This window comes from Hirundo rustica, chromosome 9, assembly GCF_015227805.2.
Source record: "Hirundo rustica isolate bHirRus1 chromosome 9, bHirRus1.pri.v3, whole genome shotgun sequence".
Classification (NCBI taxonomy): Eukaryota; Metazoa; Chordata; class Aves; order Passeriformes; family Hirundinidae; genus Hirundo; species Hirundo rustica.
In genome coordinates, this window is record NC_053458.1 from 30,609,459 (window position 1) to 30,635,610 (window position 26,152).

Here is a 26,152-nt window from a genome sequence, read left to right on the forward strand (position 1 = left end):
TACGTGCATGTGCTCTTGTTACTCCTGAGCAAAAGGCCCACTGTAGAGATCACCCTTTCTTTGAAAAGTCAGCAAACACTGACCCAAGAGTGCCCCAGCTGCTATCAAACAGCACTTTCGTTTTAATTACAAAAGACAGCTTCACGAAGCAGCTTCAAAACAAGTTCAAAAGCTCTTTATATATGTGCTTATGACCCCATAAGCAAAAAACAAACAAACAAACAACAACAAAAAACAAACCTAAAAATAAAGTCTCACCACTGAAAACCTGGTGAAAACTGAAATATTTTAGTAAGAGGGGCTGCTGAATAGATACACTGGTGGTGTGTCCAGGTCTTGGTGGCTCCCTTAGTGGCGAGAAGACAGACGTCCACCCAACACTCACAGCCATGCACTGCCCACCAGCCAAACAACTCTGGCTTCTTGGCATCATTTCTCCGGCTTTTAAGGTTTCCTGACTTACCCCCAGTTAGCTGCTCTGCGAGTCCATGACAGCGCTGGGAACGAAACCCAGCTCCTGTGGTTCGAGCTCCCTGCCTTAACCACAAGGCTGCATTTCCTCCTGGTAAATAGCTACTTCATACAATAAGTGCTAAATGAAGCTCATTTTTCATCCCCTGATTGCACTCTGGGGTTTAAGAGCTGGCTTTGCCTCCTGATGCTCCTTGGCTTCTCCTCCCGGCACCCCGAGAGCGGGAAGCTCGCAGGAGAGCCCATCTGCCAGGGGCCCAAGGCAGCAGCCTGGCGCTTGTGTCTGAGGGCTCTGCTGGAGACCACCGGGCTGGGAAGGGGATTGGGGGTCCACGCACAGGGACCCCTGGTCCCTTCCAGCAGGCTCCAGGACCGCGGCGAGCACGGCTGCCTCACCTCTCGTGGATGACGCCGCTGATGGGAGGCAGCCAGTGGATGCTGAGGGAGTCCTGCGTCTGCCCGGTGACCATGGGAGGGATGGGGATGGGCGCCGGCTTCTTGCTGTGTCCCCAGCGCTGGTACACCAGGTCCAGGTAGCAATGCATGCGGGCCACCTGGTTGGGGGTGAAGCTGTTGGTGCAGTCATCATCTGGGGGACGAGAGAGGCCGGGCTGAGGGCTAGGCCGCGCCAAGGCGCACCCCTCCTCCTCCTCCCTCCTCCCGGCCAAGCCTCCTCGGGGACTTCTAGGGAGGGCCGGGAGGCGGACAGGAGAGCCGGGCTCTCCGGTGCCGTGTGTCCCCAAAGCCACAAGATGGCACTGCCTGAGCAGCTCCGCGGCCCCGCACCTGCCCAGCGCCAGCGCCGGCACCTGGGCAGCGCCGGCGCCCACACGGCACCGCGGGGCCCGGCAGCAGCGACACGGAACTGCTGCTCCGGCTCCGGACCTCCCTCCGGGAGCCAAGCACAAGGGTCCGGGAGGTCAGCAATTAACGACAACAACAACGATAATAATAGCTTCGGGACCAGAGAGCAAAGGCGCGCACAGACGGGAGCAGCCTTGGTGCATATATCCAGGGACCCGCTGGCAGGAAGAGAGGGATGGACAGAAATAATAGCCTGAGGGAATAAAGTGATTAAACGGCTACTGCAAGCACTGCCTGACACGTCCCAACGCACCAGGAGGGACCCCGTTGGTTAGGGAATGAGATGACGCACTACTGATGCAGGCAGAAGGGAGGGAAACCCAAGTTTTAAGGAAGGCGAGCCCTTGCGACAACGATTACTCGTTACCTGTGTAACTCATGTAGTTGTTGAAGGGCGTCCCCGTGAAATGTGTCTGGCCACAGGTGTCATTGGTAGGGTCTGGATCCCGACAGAGTTTACTCTTTGGGGTGGGGGCAGTGTCAGCACAGAGGTCTCCTGTCTCCATGGATGGAGTGGTCTCCCTGCAGGGATCGTCACAAGATTCCCGCTCGCTCACTCCCTTAAAGACATGGTACAGCCCCAGGACGTGTCCCACTTCGTGGATCATGGTGTTGGTGTGGCCCTGCATGCCGTAGTAAGCAGGGTTGAGGACAACTCCACCTGGAATTGCAAGTACAGAGAGCATCATTCCAAGAAAGGGACAGTGGACATCTGTCATGACTCACCTGTGAGAGGTAAAACTCCTCTCATTGTGCTTCCAGGCCACAGACGAGGGGCTGGATGGAGACGCAAAGATGGACATATTCAGCCTCTTAGAGGATAGGAAGAGACTCCTTCGCCCTCTTGGACTGGAACAGGGTGTGTGGTTTTTCTTCCCCTCCTACCACTTTATTCCCCCCTCAACATCTTCAATCATTTCCAGCTACTGTTGCCATCTGCATCTTTTTGCACAGTTGTAATTCAGCGTCTGTTCTGGATCACACAACTCCAAAGGAGGCTTGGAGCCAGAGCACCAAACTGAGCCATGCTGTGACTTCACAGGGATCATCTTTTGAACCAGAGGACAGAAGTCCTGGCTAGACAGGTGTCTAAGGCAGGCCAGCTCCCGTGGCAGGTGAGGACAATGAGGTGCTGAGCAAAGTCCTGACACACTCAGCTGTGCCAGCTTCAGCACAAATCTACATGAAGATTCAAGTGCACAACCTCCAGCCCCTGCTGAGAAATCACCCGTGACCTACAGCTTCAACCTCCAAACCAGATTCTGAGGGGTAAACTAAACGTCTCGTGAGGTGCTGTTGAAATCCACTAAGCCTCTACCACAAACCTGACCCAAATTCAGTGTATTTTAGAGTGGAATTTCCCAAGACACGGCTTCTGAAGAGCTCTTCCTCCCCCCTTCAGAGGGGTCCGCATGTGAGCAAGGTGCAAATGAACCCAACAAGATCCTCACAAACCATCACAAGCCTACACCTCTTCCAAACCCCGACTCAAGGGGACACAGAGGGGCAGTTCATCTCCATGCCAGTTTGGAGCAGGTTCAGCTGTGAAAGGTGTTGGAGCACAGGCACAGACCAAGACCCCCAGAAACTGACCCAGAGCTGCCACCTCATACTGAGAGCAACAGCATGGAGCTGGACAGGACCCATGATCATCCTGCCCTAAAGACCTGTGGCTGCAGGGCAAGTGGTTTTCCCCCTCCTGTGAGCCCCTCTGTGATGGGAAGAACAAGGATCAAGGATACTGACAAAAGCCAGGTGGAACAGAGCCTTCCCTCTGCTCACTGCCAGCATCTCTGGCTCCTGACCCGGGATGCACACCCTGTACTGATAGCTCTGTACCACATCTGCTAGGAAACCGTCCACAGAAGATGCTCAAGAACAAAAAAAAAAAACCAAAAAAAAAAAAAAAAAAAAAAAAAAAAAAAAAAAAAACCAAAAAAAAACAAACAAACAAACAAAAAAATTGCTTCACTGGCCTCCTTTTATTTGCCTCCTTTATTTTGTCCAGATAAAAATTTCTTTGGAATCCCTTCATTTTTTCCTCCCTGTTTTGAGGTTTCTCAATGGCCATTTCCCCCCTTTTTCTCTTCTCATTTTCACGCTCCATCCACTTTTCCGTGCTGCCGTACAGTGGAGGAGCAAGGGCTGGGAAGTATCAACAAGACAGGAGTGCTAAAAGCAGACCCCAGCATGTGCCCAGGCTGACTCCAGGCAACTCCTCCATGCCTCGGGAGGCTGTTTTTACACAACTACTTTTAACCCAGACAGCTTGGATGGCAGTGTGGTGAATAGTTGGCTCCGGCACAGCTTGCTCCCTCCTTTGCAGGGCCCTGGAGGATTTACTGTGCCAGCTACCACACGGCAGAGCCTCTGCTACTGCATCTCTGCTGATGATCACTGCCCTGCCAGCAAAGTTGGAGCTGGCAGGTGGCCACAGTGTGATCCTGTCTCCAGCCACACAGACTGCTTGAAATCTGCTCCTGGATCAGCTCCGTACACTACCGACAACCTCGTGTCCTCGAGTATGGGGCATTCCTTCCAAGAGAGGGTTCTCTTCAGATCACAGTGTCCCCGGCAAGACACCAGCAGGTCTGTGACTCCTGTGGGGGAGCCACGCTGGGTGAACACTGAGCTGGGGGCTGGAAAGGGACCTTCAGAGATGCCCCGAGCAATTCTCCCAAGCTCTTCCAACAAGGAATGAAGAAATGAGGGTGGCATCTTCCGAGGAACATCCTGCGTGTGTGGCCCATGGAAGGGCTGAGAGGCACCACTGACCTGTCAAGTGGCACCGCTTCTTAGCTCAAAATGCATGTTTATTGCTCTTCCTTCCCACAGCGTGGATCTTCTGCCCAGGGCTTGAGGCAAAGGTCATAAAGTGGCTGCATTCCCTTTCTTCCTAGCTGTGTGACAAGAGAGCAAAGGGCTTTGCATCCCATCAGTCAGCTCTTGACCCTTTAGTTGCCTGGAGATGGGTCACAAGAAAGCACAGAGGTTGAAAATGCCTTTTGGGACTTCCATGTTCTGTCCTGTCAACTCAGGTTTCTGGAAGCCATCACCCTCTCAATTACCACCCTAGTAATTGCTTTAGATGGTGAAGGGCATCCCATTGATGGGAAACCCAGTGGGCACATAAAAGAAAAGCTGCTCCTCATTTCAATCAAAACAGGGCATGAGAGAAGAGAGAACAGAAAGAAAAGGCATCTCTACAGCCAAACCCAAGCCTGAGCAAGGCAGGGGGGCTGCCCACCCAAAGGTCTGAACGGAGGAATGCGCACACAGAAAGAAAATAGTGCTCGTAAACTAGTAAGTGAGACGTGAAAGCCCTGCAGCACACACCCTGCAGCAGTAACCACAGGGAAAGGGGCTGAGCACCAGGGTCACAGGGCGCCCTGGGACCAAGCAGCCCAGCCCTCCTCCCTGCAGAAATCCAATGTTCTTCCCATGTGGTGGAATAAATGGGATTCCAGTGCAGAGAGGCAGAAAACTCACAAGAGAGGGATGCCAAGGCCGGGGTACCCTGTCCCCTCCCCTCCTCTCAGCTGGCTTCCCCTATCCCATCCCTCCCCCACACTCCACAAGGACAATCATATTTTTAGTACTCATTTTAACAGCTAATTAAATGGCAGAATTAGAAACAGCCTGAGAACTCTGCCTTCCAGAACATCCCTATCCCTTCATTCCCTGTCCCCATTGCTCCCTGATGAGTTGGGAGTGCTCCCAGCTTTGGACCAGGAAGTTCTATTTCCCCTCTGCAGGATCCTGGCTGTGAAGGCAAGACGTGGAAGTGTTCGTAACATCCCAACAGGACCACCCTCCCCTCTCTCTCCACTGCAGATCAGGCATTCCTTTCTCACTTCTGCCAGCTCCTGCCCAGGGTGAAGGGCTAAATTGGGCTTTCAGTGCCTGGGAACCGGCTCAAGGAGGCTCACAAGGTCAGCATTTACACCACAAAGCTAAAAGCTTCCATATCCCTGTGATATCAAGGGGGTCCAGCACTCCAAGGCAGGTGAACCAGAGGCTTCTTTTGACTTGCTCACCTGACCGGTCCAGGCAGCTGGAAAAGATTCAGGTCTGGCTTCACAACACCTTGTCCCTCCAGGCCAGACCTACCAGCTGCAGACCTGGTAACGTTCCCAAAGCCAAGCCTCCACTCTGACCAAGCAACAAGAGATGTCCAGCTCACCAGATTCGTGCTGCTGTGGACCATGCTCCTCCTTTACTCACAGAGCCCTGGAAGCTCCTGTTCCCAGGACATTCTCTGGCACTAGCCAAGATCAATGGCAATGCTGAAGGACTACCGCCCATCCAGTCCCAAAGAAGCCAACCTGTTCCTAGGTTAGGGCTGTCCCAGAGGACATTCCCAAGTAACCACAGGACCTTTAAACAGTGAACCACAAAGCTGAACCTGCATTGCAGGGCCAGGCTTCCCCAAACACTGAGTCAGAGCAATTAATGGAACAAACGCATGACAGTTAGTCAGACAGGAAGATGGCCATTGCCTAAGGTACCTCGGGTGGAAGGGCTGGCCCTCCTTCAGGATCCACCGACCTCTGCCAGATATATGAGCTGGCCTCAGCTTATATAACTGCACAAAGTATTTATAACATCAAATGCTCACAATTCCCTTGCCTTTCAACCATGTTTTTGCAGTTCACATGCAGCTACACATGAAGTTTAAAGCATCTGCATTATTACATTACCGGGTTTTTTGAACAAGGCTTTCCACCACAGAAAGCTAAGGTTTTGGGTTGCCTTTTTTTTTTTTTTTTTTTTTTTTAAGTAAGTACTTTGACTCCTTCCACTTTGTAGTTAAAAAGATTTACTTCTAAGTTCTCAGAAAACTCATTCCAGACTCCGAGAAATCTGAATTTGCAAGGAACTCACTGTGATTATGGTGGAAAGACTGAGACAGACAGTATAGTCACAGGGAGTGGTGCAAACAGACCTGAGACCTTCTACCTCTGCTGCTGGCTGGCAGCAAGTTGTCCTTCTCTGGGAGCTCCACAGCAGCTGAAGCACGGTCTATAGAAACTTCCTAGACCACTTCAGCCTCTCCAAGAGAGTAATTGTCTTTTATGCTTCATTGAAGGTAGTTGCTGTTGGCTCTATTATTGGTAAACTATCCCCAAGCCTTCAGAAAGGCTGCCTGAAAATTAAATTTCCTCAGGTAAAAAGTCTGGAGGAGAGCAATAGAACTGTAGGCAGCCAGCATATGAATGGTCATGTAACTTCTGGTAGCCCCAAAGAGGCATTGTGAAGAGAAGGAGATGAAAAACAGAGTTCACTGAAGACTTCCAGAAGGTGATGACACCAACAGGAAGGTGAGGAAGACCCTTTTGAAAAACACACTCAAAGATCAGGAAAAAATGGTTTATAAAGAAACCAAAATCCAGATAGCAGATTAAACGATTTCTAGAGAACTGATGGAGAACAATAAACCTAGTGATCTTTGAGCTGAGGCAAAGTATTAAAATAGAAGGAAGGATGGCAGCTGGAGAAGAAAAAGTCTCATGATGCTTCCCCTGAAAAATCTAAGTCCAGTCCAGAGAAACAAACAGAGTAAAATCTGACCAAGACTCTCAGGAGAGAAGAGGCAGTTTGGCTTCTCAGAGAAGTCACAGAACCAACGTGATTCATGCAGAGAACTGAAGCATGGAGGGTCTGTACATGTGTAGGGAAAAATCAGCATGGCTTTTCTGCCCCGTAGGAGCAGGCAGTGGCGTGAGGGGCGCAGGTCTCGTGTGCTGACCCTAATATTTAAGATCAGGATAGACAGGAGATTAGCAAGAGTTAGCACAAGGAAAGGCATCTGTCTTTTTGGAGACAGACCACTCTCTTGTGTATAGAACTGTCTCTACCCCTGGCCATGGCCAGGTCCTTAAGCTCAGGAATTTTTCTCGAACTGCCATTAACTCCTCCCAAGGTTTTTCTTTCTCTTCACTCACTGCTTTCCTTTCACATCTACTCAGATTCTCCAGTAGCCTCTTGTGAGAGTTTTTGTCAAAAGCCACATATTCACAGCCTCTTCAGTCCTAAGTTTCTTCTGTGTGGGACAATAATATACATTGTGCATGGTACAAAGCAAATGATGATATGGTGAAACTCACTGTTTACGGAGAGGAGAGCCTGCCACCCGCCCTCCTAAGCTCATTAAATCTAAAACCAAGGACAGTCTTGAACCAAAGTCCTCAGTCCATGCCAGAGACTCAAAGAAGTTTGGATCCAGCTTCATACTTCACAGCTCTGGCACCAGAGTCAAGGCAACACCCCTTTTCCCCTGAACCTCCACGCTAAAACCCTGATCCAACATTTCCAGATGGTGCCATTTCTCGTGTCCCTGGCTGGACGCAAGCGCAGAGACTGGAGCTAAATGCAAGCTTTGGATGAGACCAGTCACCCCAATTACCCCTCCGTACAACAGCTTTCAAGCCATTGGGAGGGGTCTGAGGGGAACGTGTGTGGCTGAAGCACTTGCTGCAGTCAGATGATTGTCAAGCAGAGCCTTGGAAGTGATTTCTGGAAGCTGAAAGAATAAATTTCATGGAGATTTGCCTTCCTCAATAAGCAGCTGCAGCAATATGCTATTGAAAAAACAGCCCTGAAACTCATTGAGGGAAGGAAACTGGCAAAAAGGAACTTTGAAACAGGTCTTTAATAGCAGTGTAAAACTTTTAAGGGTTGAACATCACGCACTTGTAAAAGCAGAAGGTCTAAGTCTGCTGTGCAGGTGTCAGGAGTAATTATTTCCAGTTACTTACTGAGAAACACTTTGGACATTTTGATTGCAAAGTGTAAAGGGCTCTGCCAGAAAACTCCAACACTGAAGAGGTGGTAGGAGAGGCAGAAAAAAGAGAAACAACAGAAATAGCAGAAAACGCACAAAACAATCACATTCTAGTGAACCAGCTGCCACTTCGGCTGTTTTGCAGCCTGCGAGGACTGATGACCTTAAGGGTCTGCCCTGAATCCTCTGAGGCCAAGGAGAACCTTGCCTTCAGCAGGTAGTAGGCCAAGTTATAAAAACGTGGTAAAATTTGATAGTTACCCTCACACTTGCAGCTGGATTCAGAAGTGGCCAGTTCTGGCTGCTGCCCGGGCAGCCCTGGAGTGGCTGCAGTCTGCCATCTCAGCTCTGAAAACACTGACACTCCTGATTTGTATCTGTTTCCTATTACATGCTGCAGAGTGGAGTTAACTGTCTCCAGAATCCTAAAAGATAGACCTGGAAGGTCCAGGAGAAACTAAATGTGAGTCTAGAATCCTCTCCAGAGCCTGCACTTATGGTAAACCTGTCGTCCCACTGCCTCGCTTCCTTCACCATCAAAAGTTTCTCATAACAGTGTTGAAGTCCCCTGTCAGTGTGTAACCTCACCATCTTATCCACTTGGATTCAGGGGACAGGCAGCTCTTTTCCTCACAGCAGCACCTGTTGGAGCATCCAAACCCTGTTATCGTCACCTTCTTATCCAACATCCACAACGCCGAGGCGCAGCACATCCGCCTCTTTTTGCCAAGTCAAGGAAGAGAGAGGAAAACCAATAATTCTGAGACCCCGGGAAAGGGATAAGTTACTCACCCAGGTGACTAAGGGCCTCTTTATCCCAGGGCCAAGTGGCAGCACCAGCCAACTCTTCCCTGACCGAACTGGCGAAGTAAACATTGAGGAAATGGGTGCTGTTCAGCTGCAGAGCCTCCTTCAGCTCCTTCACGCTCATGTACGCCCTGCAAGAACAAAAGAGAGGAAACAGTCAGCACACACTCCAACACAGTGAGGAGGAAAAGCAGGAGCCATCCATAGACATCCTGCAAAGGGTGCAGCAGACCTGGAGACATCCTCAACTCTGAAACCAAGAGCGTTTTAAAGCATGGAAAAACTTGGCATTTCAACAGGATGTCCCATGGCACTGCAAACTCTGCAAGTTCAGCTCGTGAGGGGTTTGGGCGTGTGTGGAAAGTACTCAGGCAACCCTGAAGAAGTTTTGCTAATTACAGTAGCTTTGTTGGTGAGTTCTACTCTCAGAAAAGATTTTCCAACCCTGGGAACAAAAGGACCCCCACAAAATAGGTTAATAGGGAACAAGACAGGAAAAGAAAATATGAGAGAAGGAAGGAAATGCAGAGGTTGGTCCTGCCAGGGAAAAGAGAATTTGAGGCGCAGGGAGAGAAGAATGAATCCAGTACTCCAACTGCTTCTAACAAGGGGTTTCAGGGGTTGCCCCTGATATGGGAAAGGACAGGAATGGACATCAATCCTTGCTGTTTGGAGCAGAGAGGGTTTCTCAGCTGGGGCTGAGAAGTCTCCTCTCCAGCTTCTCTAGCCTACCTGGACTTCCATTCCATTCTTTTCCCCAAGAAAACCAGTATGTCAGCAGTACGTGGCAAAAGCAAGGGTGTCCTGGCAGTGCACAGGCACATCTCTCACCAAGACACATCCTGGGTATTGTACAAGGAAGAGCATGAGCAAAAGATATCTTGGAACTTGCTCAACAAAGACCCAAACAAACCCCAACAAAAACAAAACAACAAACAAACACACCTTAAAAAAAAAAAAAAAGGGGGGGGGTGGGGTGGGAAGAAAAAAAAAAATTATTGCAGCTCTGCTCAAAATGGACCTTGGAGAAAACTCTGCCCCTCTACTCATGATCTGAATCTTTCAGACAAGGTCAGGGATGTCTGCAGAAACCAGGAGGGATAAAAACAAGGTCTCCCAAAATAAGCTTAATGAGGAGAGGTTAATCTCTGGATCCAGATTCATCAAGGGGCAAGTTTAGTGAGTTTAGTGGGGAAAGTCTCCTGACAACTCTGCTGGCTGTCTCTCCTCCCATCTTCAGAGCTGGGAATAAAGAGTTGCAGAAGCAGAAAAAACACTGGAATGGGATATCCAAGACATCCATTTCTACGAGCCACAGGAAGGTAAGGTGCGAGCAGAGGTGGGTATGCACTGGGCATTGCAGCAGAGCAGTAACACCCGTGGGTATGTCTGAGTGCCCATGAAGTGATCCTCACAATGTGGCACATCTCAGCACTTGAAAACCAAAAAAGAAAACTAAAAATAAAAATTCATCAGTCAGGAAATTTAGGTTTCCCCCTTGCCTCTGTGTGAGAGTTTCTGCACAGGTCAAAAGACCTGAGTGTGAGTGTTTCTGCATCACATTCAGCAGTTCACCAACAGTCCCAGCACTGGTCTTTATGGACTTCATGTCCTCAGCTATGCAAAACAATCGAAGCCTAACCTAGTATCAGCAATAATAATCCCAATAATAGTAGCAATGGAATTACAAGGCCTTGGACTGTGCTGCAAATGCCAAGTACCCTTTTAAATGGATTTCAGTGATCCTTGCGGGTCCCTTACATCTCAGAATATTCTATTATTCTATAAATCAAGTACTACTATTTCCACCATCTGTGCCATTAACCCCATGGGCTGAGACAGGATTAGGACAGGTAGCAGATATTGTCTCCACATTTCTTACTTTCCTCTAAGCCTTCAAAACTTGAAAACCCTGACCCACAGCTTGTGAAGCCATTCATTTAAGAGATTCTGAGCAAGAAAAAAAAAAAAAACAAAAAAACAAAAAAAAAAAAACAACAAAAAAAAAAAAAAAAAAAAAAAAAACCAAAAAACCAAAACAAAAAACAACTCATGGAAAGGCTTTAAATACATCACTGTGGAATGATGATGGAAACACACCATTGTGGAAATATGTCATAAGAATGACTAAACCTGCAGCATGAGGCCAACAGCAACATTAAGGTGGCAGAAAGCATTTCACTTATTCCCATGCTTCCAGGAGCAATTGGCATCTTTGAGCTGCACAGACAGATTATGAACGGAGCACAATCATGTCTTTACACTGGGCTCACCATAAAGGAGCACCAGCCCAGTTTGGACAAGGTGCTTCTGGTGGTGTCCATTAGCAGTGATGCCCATTAGTGCATTCCTCACCACATGGGATGATGGACACAAGGATGGAGCTGAGCATGGGCCAAGGGGAAAAAGGCACATTCTCATCTGAGATGTGAAGTGAGTGAGGAAACCAGTGAGATATGCAAATACTCTGTTTGACATGGCAAGATCCCTAGTCAAGCTGTTACACCAACAGGCTTGCTTAGAAAGAGAGAGGTTGCTACAGCAAACTGAAGAGAAAGAGGAAAAAAGGAAAAAATAACAGATTCCAGAAATAAACTAGAGCAGGCTGGCATGTGGAACAGAGCTGGGTACACCCAAGGGCTATTTCCCTGGACCTGAAATAGCAGAGGCTTTCAAAAGCCACTGCTGACTTGGGAGGTGTCAGATAATCAGGGTCTTCTGACTGCCTCTCTCCTACCAGTCAGTCCCAAAAGACCATCCCAGGCTGGAGGCATCTCACCCATCTTCCCAGGAGCTCTGAAGATTCAGTTACTTCAGAAAAATCTTGGCTGGACTATGTGGCGGGATGAGATGACCAGCTTGTCTTCACCAGGCCCCGAGATCTCCCACCACAAAGCAGCATTCCCAGAACACTTTCCCCAGCCACATCAGCTTGTGGGGAGAAAACTCTCCCAACCGGAAAGGACAAATTAGGAGAACTCGATCCCTTCTCTGTGATGTCTCGCCTGAGCATCCCAGACACGCGCCACGCTGACGCCATCGCTTCAACCCAACCAAGACGGGAGCAGGCCGGGAGGAATAGATAGTGAGAAGAATAAACAAACCTGGAGGACATACTTGTGGCATGACTCGGAAGGAATAGAAGCAAAAATTTCATAGAAATAGAGCACAAGGAGGGGGAGGGGGGAGAGAAAGTCTCCTTCACTCATCGGAGCTGCTCGGGGGACACAGACTTAAAAATAGCATCAATTCCTGACCTATGATATCTCGGAAAAATAGCCCCAAAGCCTTCCAGGCTGTCCAAATTCCAAGAGCCGACGTCAGCCCTATTCAGAGGGATATTCCTGCAGCCCCTCTTCTGGAGACATGTTGTTTTTCTGGCTGTCGCCTGCCATTCCCTTGACACTAGCAACATTTTTTGTCAGAGCTTAATTATAAATAACTGTCATTTCCTCCATTGAGAGATCTGGATGGTTCAGGGATGTGTAAGGGTTAGGGGGAGCAGTTCCAGCTCTGAGATGCTCAGATGGGTAGGATAGACAAGAAGAAAGTCCCCTAATTTCACCCCCTATGGCACAGAAAGCACCGATGTCCCGCTAATGTCCCCAAAGAGGCGAGCACAACAGTTCTAGAATGGGCAACTCCAATTCCCCTCAAACTGCATTTCCTGCTGGCATCCTTAGGTGAGACAAGGAGCATCCAGCTGGCACCTGAACCTTTTCCTTCCTGCCGAGGTTAGGCTCTTCCTCAGCGCTTCTGTGACTTTCACTGAGGCAAAGACCTTTCCTGTCCACAAACAGCCTAAATGACAGCACTCCCCTCTGCTTCCCAAACAGTTTTCCAATGCCTACAGGGCTGGAGTATTCCCAACTAGATGGTATTTACAGCAGGATGGGCACTGCAACCCAACATGGAAGCACAAAGGAAGAACAGAAGGAAACATGAAGGTACAGCTGTCAGCCGAGGAGCAAAACACAAACCACCCCCAAAGAACAGGGTAGAGTACAGAAGAGATAGAGATGGGACATCAGGTTTGCCAGATTCAAAGTCAATGTTTTTCCAAGGGCATCCAAGAGCAACCAGCTGTGTGGTGATACCACCTGGAGTGGGAACACTTGCAGCCCTGGAAGAGTGGAGCTCGCAAAAAGAGTATGTGCAACTGTAGAGAGAGATTAGGGATGGGAGGGCTGTGGAATGACATTATTAGACATGAGTGTGGGGGTGAACAACATCCAAAATGATGGTATTTGAAGGGACGAGCCCAGAAATGATGGACTCCCTTACAACACGTGGTATGGCTCAAAGTCCTGCTGAATGACCCTGTCTGATGACCTGACACTAAGGCACCACACTGCATCCTGTTTTACTTGTATGGGACATGACGAGGCGCTGTCATCCTGTGGTGCTTCTTGCTGCTGGAAGAAGGAAAAGAGAACGGAGCAGCTTCAGTGACTGTCACCACAGAACAGCAGAACCAGAGACACTGCTGCAGACGGAAGGGATCTCCACACGCCATTCTGTGCTCAAAAACAAGTCAAGTTAGATTGCATTGTTAAAGGTCATGTCCAGCTGGGGCCTGAACAGCCACATTTCCCAACCTTCCTGGGCAACTTAGTCTAGTGTTTAAGCATCCTCAAGTTAAAAATAATTCCTAATGTCTAATCCAAATTTCTCACATTCCCAATTGTGTCCATTGCCTCCTGACAATTGTCTCCTTGGAGTCCTGCTCCATCTTCCCTGTGTCACCCCATCATATCAAAGGGGAAAGTCATCAAATGACTGTAGACTTACATGCTAAACTCTACTGCACTAGACCTTACCTTAGTAAAGTCTAAAGAACCAAAGCTTCCTTTCTGAGTGGTTGAAAAACCACACTCCACCTGTGATCCCAGACCTCCCTGGAGAACTCACATTCTTTTCTCATGCTCTTCCTTGAAAAGTTTTGTCCTGACCACGGGGGAGAGAGTGCCTTCCCAACCATGGTTGCAAGTCAGGCTCTGAGCTGGCTTGGTCAAAGGAGAAGACTTGTTATACCCCGGAGATTCAGAGCTGTTGCGGCTTTTCCAGCCCAAATTTCTGGGAGCAACAACAGGACCATTGCTCATGTGCAGGTGGGAGAGAGGAGAGGATCTGCTAATCCATGGGGCAGCAGAAAACACAGTCAAGCTGAGAAACAAGCCTGACATGGGAGAAGGTGTAAGAAGAGAGCAAGAGTGGCACTTTTTAGTGACAGCTACACCATAACAGGAAGCTTTGGGGGCTCAAAGTGCCCATGGCCAGCAAGACACAAAAGATGGCACCTTCAAATGAAAGGCAGGGCCAGCACATACCCCCAGCAGGACCATAAATCAAACTGAATTCTCTGGGTACCACAAAGGGTGCAGCATGTAATGCCACAGGAATTCCACTGCAATTCAAAAATAGGAGTTTTCCCTGTAGACCTTTCGGAGGGGATGTGGGAGTGGGGTTGGGTGGAAGCAGTCCAAGTGCCCTCCATGGACAACTGGAAAATACTTGAGACCCAGCCAGCTCCAGCTAACCATACAGCCTAAAGAAATCACAGGGGATTCCTGGCTCTGCTTTCATGTCTTTCAACCACTGCAAGGAAATTCCTCTTCCTACTTCCTGCAAGCAGAGAGGCTCCCTTTTCCCCCAAACCTCTGCCTGACAAATGAGGAATCCCTCAGACTTCCCAGAAATGAGCACCAGTCTGCCAACATTTTTAGCGTGTGGGTAACACATTTCTCCAAGGCTGCAAAGGGTTAATGACAAACACAGCAACCTTGTCTCTGAGTCACAGCTCAGTCCATGAAGAGAGGTGCTGATCCAAATGGCATAGATATTTTGGGAGAGCAGACCCTCTAAATTTATCTCTGAAGGGAGATGCTCCTCCAGATGGTGAGCCAAAGTGGATATCTTCCATTTTGGCCCACCAAGAGACTCCTCTTCATGGTGAGTCTTCAGCAGGGGGTCTAAATAGGCGGGCATCCACACCTGGGCTCTCTGCTTGCATAAATGAATCTTGCTTGCTAGCATTTGGGAACCCTCATCCCTGTTCTCATCACATCTCAGCCTCGCCTCCTTACCACAGGCAGCCAAAGCCCACCACCACAGCGGGAACACGGTGCCACCTCGGCACAGCAGATGAGCCCAGATGAGTTACTTGGTCTGCTTCCAGACGAGGCTGATGGTCATTCTTGCAACTGCAGCTGCCTCACAATCTGGGTTTACCTGCCCCAAAATTTCTGGCATTGATGCAGCTGGGGGGATGCTGTGTTTTTATTAAGTCCTTCAGTACTTACTAAGACTATTTGCATCCCCGTGACCACGTCTGGGAGCTCTGACTCCAGTCCAGCACTCTGCTGGTACGCCACAAACATTCTCTGCCAGCATCATGACAACTTGACAAGGCAGCAACATCCAAATGACTCTCATCTGGACAGGCTTTGGTAACACAGCCAGATACAAAACACATGCAAGATGGGACGGGAAGGCTGAGAAAGAGCCAGACATTCCCCTGGGATCACAGGAAGCACAACACTGCTGGAATAATACCCTCTGTAGTGCTCAGGAGTCTTTCATCAACCTCACTAGGTGCTGGACTCCAGCCAAAGAGCATTCGGGTCGACAAAGGATGAGGACATTACACAGTTCTTGGACATGCTTGGAAAAATCCACCTCTGAGGCACTGGCAGCACGAGCAGAAGAGCAGCCTAGGAAGCAGCCTCCACTGGCAGGACAACTTAAGTTTTGCATGGGTGGCTGAGTATCAAGACGTCAAAGAAGATGAGAGGGCAAAACAGGATCCCTCAGGGTCGGGAGGCTCCCTTATGTGTGAGCAATTCCTGCTGGATTCAGAGATAACTCTCAATCTCCACGCGTGAGCATGGGACTGAAACAGTAGCAGATGCTGAAGGGTCAGAGAGCTGCACTGGCAAAAGCTGCAGATGGGATCAAAAAGACACGCTGTAGTTCAAGGCTGTGACCCTTCTACGTAGATTTACGGGGGAAAGGGAGCTAGAGAAGGCTGCAGATTGCCAGCACACAGCTCTGTTACCTCAGAGGGTAGTACGCAACTCCTCGAGGTCAAATTTGGGAAAGAAGGACATTAACATTAGTGTTAGACCAGAAAGCCTGCAGGGCATTTTGCCCTGAGATAGGCTGAAAAATAAGTGCTGCTAACAATGGCATGGCCCAGATATTCCTGGAAGTGTTGGCTAAAAAGTTATTCACTAAATCATCACTGAATCAGCCAAAGGCAATGCTATTTTAGACCCGGCTTTGCTAAGAAGCGCAGAAATTATGAAAGAGCAGATGAGAGAAAGAAAACTTGGCCTGAACCTATAATGAGTTGATTCAGATCAACTTAAAAGGAGGGATGAACACAGGTCTTGAATGAAGAATTGAAAACCAGGACTGACCAGCAGACACTGCTGCTTCAGAACTGTCAGAGAACATGGGGTGAAAATGGAATTCCCTGAAACCAAGCTCACTCCAGTGAAAACAAAAAGTAGAATATCCTTTCAGAATAAGGGCAAAAGAAGGAAGAAGCAGATCTGCTGAGGAGCCGAAGCTCAGTGTAATTGAGATGCAAAATAATTTCATCCAGGTATTTTACCTGGATAAAATTACAGTATGGTCCCCACCTTTATCCAAGTTTAAACACATGGTAGTGGAGCAGAACTCAAGATAAAGACAAAAATTTTAAAAAGGTGGCAGCAATTGGATAGGGGCTGAAGTGTCAGTGGGACTGGGTGGAAGACAGATCACTGTGGAGGTGGCAGGTCACAACTCCAGAAGTGAGGGATGCAGGAATATAGAGCAGGGGGCAAAAAGCAAAAGGAAAGAGTGCAGAAATATAAAGATTCATAGATAAACAAAACTCAGTGGATTTAACACATTTGCAGGGGAAATGCCACCTTGGATTCAGGAGGACTGAACACAGGACACATGACTGGAAAACAGTTGCTATGGTACATGCAGAGATGTCTGAGAGGGTGAACGAGGATCACAATGAGCAGGCTGATTGGGATGTCCTCTCTCTAAAGACCTGTTCCCACCTGGTTCTCCTATCTTTAAAGAGAATGAACTGTTTTTGTGGTTCTAGGAGTGAAATGTTGCTTTGCTGTCCTTATCACCTTGGTGTGGAGGTCAACAGCAGATCCCTACTGTAATATGTCCCTTGGAGACAGCCCCTCTGATCTTGACTCAGAGGCATTTGACAGGACTTCCACAATCATCACAGTTGGCTTCCATACAATCAAGGCTCCCCCTAACACAGAGCAAAGCCAGAGTTGGGCATCAAGGAGCTGCCTTTGCCTCTGGCATCACAACAGGACACCTGACTTTAGGAAAGCTGTGTTAATTCCTCCCTATCAGCCTGCCCAGAGACTGTTCGCTGTTCTGCCACATTCTGCTTTCCTCTCTGGCTCTTGTTACAGCTCTGTTGACAGCTTACGTGCAGGGCAAGAGGGCAGAGACCAGTTTTAAGCCTGGTTGCACGTGGCACTCATGTTTTGGGGGCTGAGCCGAGGACGGTCCCCCACTCATGCTGAATACATGAGAATAAGCCTCAGGAGAGGTTTACCCCCAGATGTATTCTCACAGCACAGTTGGCACCCTCAGGACACCAGGGCCAACGGGGTGCACATGTGCATCAAATGCTTGGATCACAGAAAAACACTGGGTTTGTGATATTTGCACCCTGGGGGCAGGGCTGGCTCACTGCCATGCACATAATGGGCACCACAGCCTGTCCAAAGGCCCCTTGGGATGGCTGTGCTGGGAATCCCAGCACATCTCCATGTGCCTGTGAGGCTTCCCAGACAGAACTGAGGTACCACCAGCCCTAGCATACCTTTGGAGGAAATAAGGTTTTTGAGAAATGCTTACTGGGACTCAGACACCGGCATTTTGTTCAAACTATTCAGCTTAAAAAAAAAAAAAAAAAAAAAGCTGATGGCTGTGGCTGTTTGACAGACCTGTAGCCATTCTCTCCTGAGCTCCTGGAGGAGTCAGTCCTGCACTGCAAAAAGCACCAAGGCCAAGCACCAGTAACCCCAAGTGGTCCTGCTGCCTGACACAGAACCCATCGTAAGAGGAAGTCCCACAGCACTTGCTCTAGGGATAGCTGTCTACACTCCATCCAGGAACAGGAACCCACACGCTCCTCTCCACCTGCTTCAAACTAAACTCTCTTAGGGAGGAAAGGACTGATTCCCTACATTGCCTCCTCCACTCCCGTCACAAATACCATCCAACACCACCACGTTATTGGGGGGGAAGCGGTGTCCTTTCCATGAGTGGCCTCATGGAAGCATCTAGACATGGCCCCATAGCACAGACATCATCCCCAGCAAGAGAGGTCTTGGGGAGACAACAGCAGGAGGAAGAGGAGCACTGGATCAGGCACACGCAGCACAGAAATCCAGGGCTGTGGGAGGGAGCAGAGGGCTGCAGTGAAGCTGATTGAAGGAGGCATGAAGGGAGACAAACAAGGGAAGCACGGCCTCTGGCTCGGCAGGGACTACCTGACCTCCCGTGCAAGGGGCACGGCAGCTTTGGGCTGACGCCGGCTGCGAGCCTGCGTCCTGAGAGCCGCTGCTGCCTGGCAGAGACAGCAAGCAGCAAAGCCCTAATCTGAAAGGACAGCCGCGTCACAAAGCTCCCCACGTTTCTCTGCCAAGCCAAGATGTGCGAGCCAGGGCTGGGACCCCTTCCTTCTGCACTGCTCTTCCCTCAACCTTGGTGCACGTCCTGAAAACCACTGCCCATTCTCAGAGGGGACAATGGCCACATCCATGAGTGCCAGGCCTTTGGGTCACCTCCAGGGACAGGCCTGCCAGAGCTGTAACCCTCCATCCCAGTGCTCAGCAGGGACACACACAGGCTTGCTCCGCTCCAGGTTTAGGATTGGCACCCATTGGTCTTGCCTCCCGTTCACGGTAAGAGGTGAGGCCAGCAGGACAAGGGAAGGGATTCCTCCCCTCTGCTCTGCTCTTGTGAGATGCTACCTGCAGTGGTCCAGAGCTGCAGCACTGGGGCCGCCAGCATAAGGAAAATGTGGATCTGTCAGAGTGGAGGGGAGGCCGCAGAGGTGATCAGAGGGCTGGAGCACCTCTGCTGTGCAGACCTAGGCAACACAGGAAACCCTGTGCCACCAGGAACCGATCCAGAAACTGAGCATTTCTTACAGCACTTCAGCCCTAAAGCATCATTTGTTTCTGCCAAACAACCAAAACCCACACACACTTAAAATTTCATACAAAACAAGCTAAATGTTCCCAAAAAGCTCCTGCAGGAGTCTAGCTTTGAGCTCGTGTTAGCACTAGAGATTCAACTCATGAACCTTCCTTTTCACCCCCTCAGGGAAGACAAATCCATGCAAGTCCCATCAACTTCCTGACTTATATGACAACTCTCATGTTGCTTAAGCATAATGGGCCATCAACTTTCCCCTGGGATAAATTTGGCCTGGCAAACTGTCTTTTAGTGCTCTACATCTTGGGGGAGTTGATAGCATTTAGGGTTTATTTTAATGGGAGTCGGTAGCCATGATCAATTGTAAAAGCTCTATTTCCACGGAAATGGGAATTTAATAGATTTTTGAAAATGCTGGTTATTGACCCAATGGGCCTTAATGGCTTAAAACCCATCTGATTGTAGTGTGTGTGAGTAAATGCGTGCGATTTTCAAATGAATACTGGAATAGGTAGTAAAAACCCATTTAAATTGCAGGAACCTGGTCAATAGGGAGTTTCCATTTGCTTGTTTGGCTTTTCTATTTCTATCCCAGTGAATCATGGCCATCTCTTCCTCGGAGAGGCTCACCATTTCCTCACGGCTGAGATCATCCTGAAGCACACGGCCCATCTGAGCCCCGTGAGGGTCTAGGGATGTCTTTCATTAGACCAGGCAATGATGCAGAGCCGGTCTCTCAGAGCAGCCGGGCTCCCAGATGCTTCCATGGTGGGAGCAGAGCACACATGGCCCATCCATCATGGATGATGCACCCATTGCTCACAGGACAGCTCCTTGGGAGCTGAAAAGACATGTGTGCCTCAGACTCTTGGGTTTAAACTCAACCTACAGGCTCCCAGCTGACAATCCCTCAGGGAAATTCCCAGGCAGAAAGTTTGGTTTGTCTGGGGTTGACACATACCAAAGACATCAACTGGAGTGAACTCCAAAGGAATGCACCAATTGCTAAGAAGTAATCTTGGAAGCAAGACTAAACTCCGATATTTATTCCACAGAGCCTGTGAGCACTGAGTGTTCCAACTAGGGCATGTATTTATGGTTATCACCCCCAAAAGCCCTCCAAGGCCCAGCACAAGGCTGCAGTTATTCCCCATTTTTCCCATCACTGGAGCAGCTCCTTTCTGGCTGCCTTTTTCTGTGAGGCTGCAGGAACACAGAAGCCCAGGATTTTTACCTGTTTGAAACCAGCCTGTGGGTTCAGCCACTACAAAGAGGAGATCCAAGGACACGTGTGCAGTACAGCAGGACCCAAGGACCTGAAAATTCCCAAGTTTCAAAGGGACATATGTTCTCCTGATCCGTCTAACCTTCCCCTTCAAAAGCCCAGTGAAGCAGCAATTAGAGAGTTCAGAGCCACACACTGTTGCCTTTTGTCCTCACCAGTGGAATAAGCAAAGGACACAAACACTGCAGCTCCCCACCTGCTTCCACCCCAGAAATGCACCTTCACGTTCAAGTACCACAGGTTGGTTTAGGTCGGAAATGACCTGAAAACCATCTCATTCCATCCCTCTGCCATGGGCAGGGACACTTTCCACTAGACCAGGTTGCTCCAAGCCCTGTCCAACCAGGCCCTTAACTCAAAGGGACCCCATCACTTGAAGGGATGGGGCAGCCACAACTTCCCTGAGACATCATCCCCGAAAACACGGGAAGAGCTGTATTTACGGAGAGTTAGTCAAAAAATAAAAAATTCAAAAGAAAGAGTTAAAGTTCCAGTTTGGAGCCATTTAGAGGAATGAAAAGAGCTCTGCCTGGGAGAAAGGCAGTGAAGGACGGGAGTCCAGCCTTGCCCTCCAAAGCCCAGCCTAAGCAGCATCCCAGCTCCAGCACCCACCAACAGCTTGGGAGAGACTTGCTATCCACGACACTGGGAAAGCACTCACCTTCCTTTGGCAATGCCAGTGCTGGCTGGAGTTACACAGCCTGTGGGAGAGAGGGCAAGCAAGAAGCAGCAGGGGAAATGGAGAAATACATTTGCAGCCCTGTGCGGTTTTGGGAGGCAGAACTCAACAGTGGCAAGTTATTCTAGAGCCAGTTCCAAGCTAAACAAAGTCAGGGATGGTTCCCTTTCTGTCTGGCTTGTTTGTTTCAAAGCAAAATAAGGAAAAAACATCCCAGGCCAGGACAAAGTTTCACAGGTCTTTTTTGCCTAAGGTTGCACAGATCAGCCTTGTCCCACCTAAGCTACAAGAACATTCCCCTAAATCGGTTATCTTATTTTTTGCCTGAAACAAACACATAAAGCGATGTTCCAGGCTTAGGAAGACCTTATGGTTTTTGGACACAGCTCAGGGTCACCAGAAACCCAAACTTCACTGTCAATTTTTATAGTGCAATTCAGGATCTGCCAAGGCAAGGGGAGGGGATAACACCTGTGGGTGCTGTTCTGCTGGTCTGGCCCACCCCTGCATGGCTGCACATGGCTGAGCAGTGCCTCAGCGCCAGGAGGCTCATTAAAGCCCTCCAGACAGAGGGGAACTGTGCAACTTTTCTCCTTGCATTTAGCAAGGACAGGGCAGCTTCATCTCCTTTCATTAAACACCTCCCTTCCCTACCCAGGAACTGGGAGGCAGAAGGGCCAGAGGCCAGATTCCAGCACTAACAGCAGCAGCACCTCATTGCTGCACAACAGGTGGGAAAGATGTCCAAGACTTCTGTGCCTCAGCTTCCCTGCCTGATGATTACCTTTGCCCACAGCACAGGCAGGTGTTTGCAAGCATCTTCAAAGGTGTGACCTCTGCTGTGCAGGGTTTTCACGGGAGCTCAGAGAAGTGAGGCACTCACACCCCACTGCTGTCCAAGGCAAAGCAAGTGCCCAGCCCTTCCCAAGCGTCTCCTCCTCTCTCACAGCACCCTGCTCCACAGGACAGATCTCAGCTTCTGGGAGAGCAGTGGACTGGGTGAGATGGTGAAGGTGACCCGACAGCACATGTGGCAGTGAGGATCCGCCACACGCTGCCTGAAGCCAAAGGCTTTGGGACTGGTGCACACCACCTTCAGCACCAGCCCTCAGCAGAGAGAGTGTGGAGAGCCATGTAGAACCAGCCAAGGCTGGAGAGAAACACGGACTGATGTGTATCAGGAGGCAGCCTGGTCACCTCCTGACTGAAGGCATGGCTGGCAAAGAGGGGCCAGAGCACAAACTGGGTTTCTGCATGGATGTAAGAGGCAGAACCCTGAGCTTGAGGCCATCCTCAGAAACAGCCAAAGTGACAAGAAAAAAAAAATAAAAGTCAGCCTCTCTTCTCATCCAGCCTCCCCGACAAACAGGGCAGCAGAAAAGGCACAGCAGACACTGCAAGGCTGGGGAAGGATTTCTGCTGGTGCCAGACGAGCCTGCAGCCAGCTGCAACGGGCATCCCCATCCACCAGCAGGGCAGCATAAGCAATAAAAGGATGGCAGAAGACCAGGGTGCCACCCTTCCAGTCCCTGGCCTGCCACTTCTGTTCGGATTCCTGGGCACTGGCAGGGTAAAGATGCTTTCACAGGCCTGACAGCAGTACGTCGATTTGCTGAGGAAGGATCATGCTCCCAGGGCATTGAGCTAACTGCTCAAGAAGAACCACACAGCCTGTGGTCAATAAGCACCCTCCATGGTGCACTCTTCACCATGATGGCAATGTTCAGCCCTCCCAAAAGATCCAAAACTTCGCTACATTCACCCTAATCTTCTCACTGAAGGGCAAAAACTTGCAACCATGATATTGGTCAGGAAAGGAATTAAAACAGAGGAAAAGAAATCTGTTCAAGCCAAACATCTCCAAGCTGCTTTTTATATGCATATATTTACTCTTTTTTTAGGGTAAAACCAAGTCCCAAGCCTCCAACTTATTTTTAGATCCAGGCAACTGGGTGTCCCAGCCAGAGCACAAAGTGCACAAGCCAGCATTCTAAGAATGCCTTCCTCACAGATATAAAAAGGACATGAAATAATTTATTGGGGAAATTCTGTAGTGTAACAATCATACATTACCAGAACAACAACAAAAAAATAATAACCATGGCTGCCTCTCATCTCCAGCACAGCCCTTGTGAGGCAACAGTCACAAACATTCAGCATCCTCATCCTTCTTAAAGCCTCCAAAGCGAGTCCTCCCCTTCACACCATCTCAGTGGGGTTGGGTGATGCTGGACCCATTCCCTCTCACCCCACTTCCCTCCGGAAAGGGGCAATTTGATTTCCTAAATAACAGCGGTGGCTGGGCCAAGGAAAACTAGAAGCGGTTTGTTCACTTAAGGGCTCCCCCGGCCATAGCTCAGGCTGCCGACTGGAGGCAGATTAAATCATCCCAGAGATCCCGTCAGCGCCAGCCGACGGGGTGTCCCTCCAGATGGCTGCCAAGCTCCTGCCACCTCGGTTCTTGGGGTCTCACGGGCCTGGCCAGGGTCTGGCTGGTGTCCTGCACCCACAGGCGAGGGTACAGTAGGATGAGGAGGAGCCCTGGGGAGGCCGAACAAAGAGTGACCCCTCCCAGCCATCGGACACACGCTGTTCCTGCACAATTGCCATCCCAACACAATCGGCCCCCCTCGAGTGAGCCCCCGAGTTGGTGGTGTTTTCGAGAACAATAGCTCACATCTGGGACAGCTGTTTTCCCCAAAAGCACCCGGGCTGCCTACAGCCACTGGGCAGGGGTCCTGTGCCCTCGCTCACACGCAGATCATGTTCTCCCTCTCCCACGGAGATGTGGTCGCCCCTGGGGGGAACCGAGCAGGTTCCTCCAGGAACTCGCTGCCTGGCAGCTCCATGCCCACGAGAAGGCTGACGGGAGTGAGTGAGACCCATCCTCCCCCTGAGGTTTGTTGGAAATGAACCCCTGAGCCTTCTGCCTTGGCAGCAAAAGAAGTGAATTGCTGTGATTTTATTTCCTAACTTAGCACCCGTGGAAAAAAAAAGCAGGGAAGCTTTGTGCACAGGATGGGCCTGGGAACCACCCCTTGGAGGCAGACACCTCTACCCTCTCGTGCTGCTCCTCCAGCCCCGCAGGGTAACCCAGCAGAGCTCTGGCCTCACCACAAGGAGCTATCACATGAAGCCCACTCCAGCCTCTGGAAGGTGCTCCCAAGAGCCTGCACGGGCCCTTGGACGGCAGCACCTTCATTCTTAGTTATTTCCCCTCTGAAAAGAGGTCACTTCCACAGTCCCACTGCCCTCCAGCTGTTGGATGGGCTGAGTCAGACCCTGCTGTGCCACATGTGCCTTAGCGGGAGTCCCCATGCCAGAGCCCCCACCACCACCTCCTCTGCCACAGCAATGCAGTCTCTCACCATCCCAAGCCCTCCCTCTTGGGAGCAAAATCCCACTGCTGGGCTCCTGTAACTAAGCAGTGGTAACATGCCAAACACTCTCCAATCAGAGAACATCCATCTCCACACTATCCAACACTTTGGGAAGATCAAAAGCAAATCCGGGGTCCTCACCCCCAAGCTAGGGCTCTGGGTGAGCTGAGGTACGTTCACATGGGTGTAGCCTCCAAATCCCATCAGAAGCAAGCAACCTGGGAGACACCCCGCCCACCTGGGATAACGGGCTCTACCAAAAACATTCCCACCTGTTTTTGCTAAGTTTTAGAACTGTTGATCCATAGGAAGGCACAGAGAGAAGGGACTTACCTACAAGGAAAGGAGAAGTTTTCCAATGAGCTCAAACCCAAGCACTCACAAAACTTTAAAGCATCCACCAACAAACCCTCAGGCTCCAGCAAAATGTCCCTTCCACAACTGCACCCCCACAGTCCCAGCAGGTGTAACAGACACTAGAAGCAGCAAGTTCGGAGGGCAGTGAACCCACCACTGCCACTTTTGGTGTCTCCAAAGCACTCCCCTCCTCGCCACTTGAAAGCCCCAAGCCCGGCACTTGAGGCTTGGCTCTCCAAGAGGTGCCAGAGGGAGCTCAAAAGCAGCCAGAGCTCAGGTTCTGAGCAGAAAACCTCCCAGCCAGGCATTCCTCATGGGACCAACATAGTCCCTGCCACCCCACAGCCAGTGAAAATCACTGGAAACGCCCTCTCCCATCCACCCTTCAAGCAACCAACCAGCACAAGTAGCAGACACCTACCATCTCCAGCTGAATCTGCTCTCTGCAACAGTACCAGTGACCTGAGGTTGTACACAGAGCTTTTATTTTTGCAGTAATTTTGCATATACCTGCCCTCTCGCACAGTCAGAAAGACCTGCCAGGGTTTCCTGTAGCACGAGGAGAAGAAGGGGAAGGGAGCAGCCGATCTGAATGCTGTTTTACCATCCGGCTGGGATCAAGGCCTAGGCAGGTCAGCTCTGGCCCCAAGACACCTCATTGCCTCACCTGCTCTCAATCTGACACCCTTTCTGCTCTCGGGTCCGACCACATTCAGCTGAATATCTCCCGACAAGGGGCCGCACAGAGTGATTCCTTCTTCCTCGTGGTTGTCCACCAGAGACTTTAGTGAGGTTAATCTGGATCGGCTTTTGAAGACGAGGCTTAAACTGCAGGAGGCTCCCAAGCAGCCTTAACCCAATGAAGCGCCAGTCCCTTAGGAGGGAGGCAGCTGAGCCCGCGTTAAAGCCCATCAAGTGTCCAGTTAATCAGGTACATTTTAACATCGCAGCTTGCACCATCCCAGCGGAGGCCACCAAGCCTGGAAACGCCTCGTCATTTTCCACTTCCTTTTGTCACCTTGCTTATTTCTGCCATTACTTTGGGCAGCAAGATGAAAGGCCCGGCAGCTCTGCCCTTACCCACTTTGCTCTCCAGATTCCCCTCTGGTTTTTCTTTTCACATTAACTGTGTCACACACCAGATTCTCGTTGACTAAGTGCCCGAGGGGGACCCTCGCTGAGTGTTAATTGCTGCTAATGAGCTGTTGCTGCTTTCCTTCCAAGAGCACCAATTATGGCAGCACTCAAGTGCCGCAAGAAGATGGGAACCTGCAGAAAATTAAGGCAAATTTTACTCCATACCCTGACACCGGGCTGCCAGCAAC

General features: G+C 50.0%; 1 protein-coding gene across 1 annotated transcript in view; it reads right to left on the reverse strand.

Annotated features, from left to right (window-relative positions):
• The window catches only part of PAPPA2 (pappalysin 2), an 88,064-nt gene that overhangs the window by 51,085 nt on the left and 10,827 nt on the right, over positions 1 to 26,152 (reverse strand). The window contains 3 exon segments of the mRNA XM_040073152.2: positions 868 to 1,060; positions 1,703 to 1,996; positions 8,912 to 9,057. Coding sequence (XP_039929086.2) covers positions 868 to 1,060; positions 1,703 to 1,996; positions 8,912 to 9,057 — 633 coding nt within the window.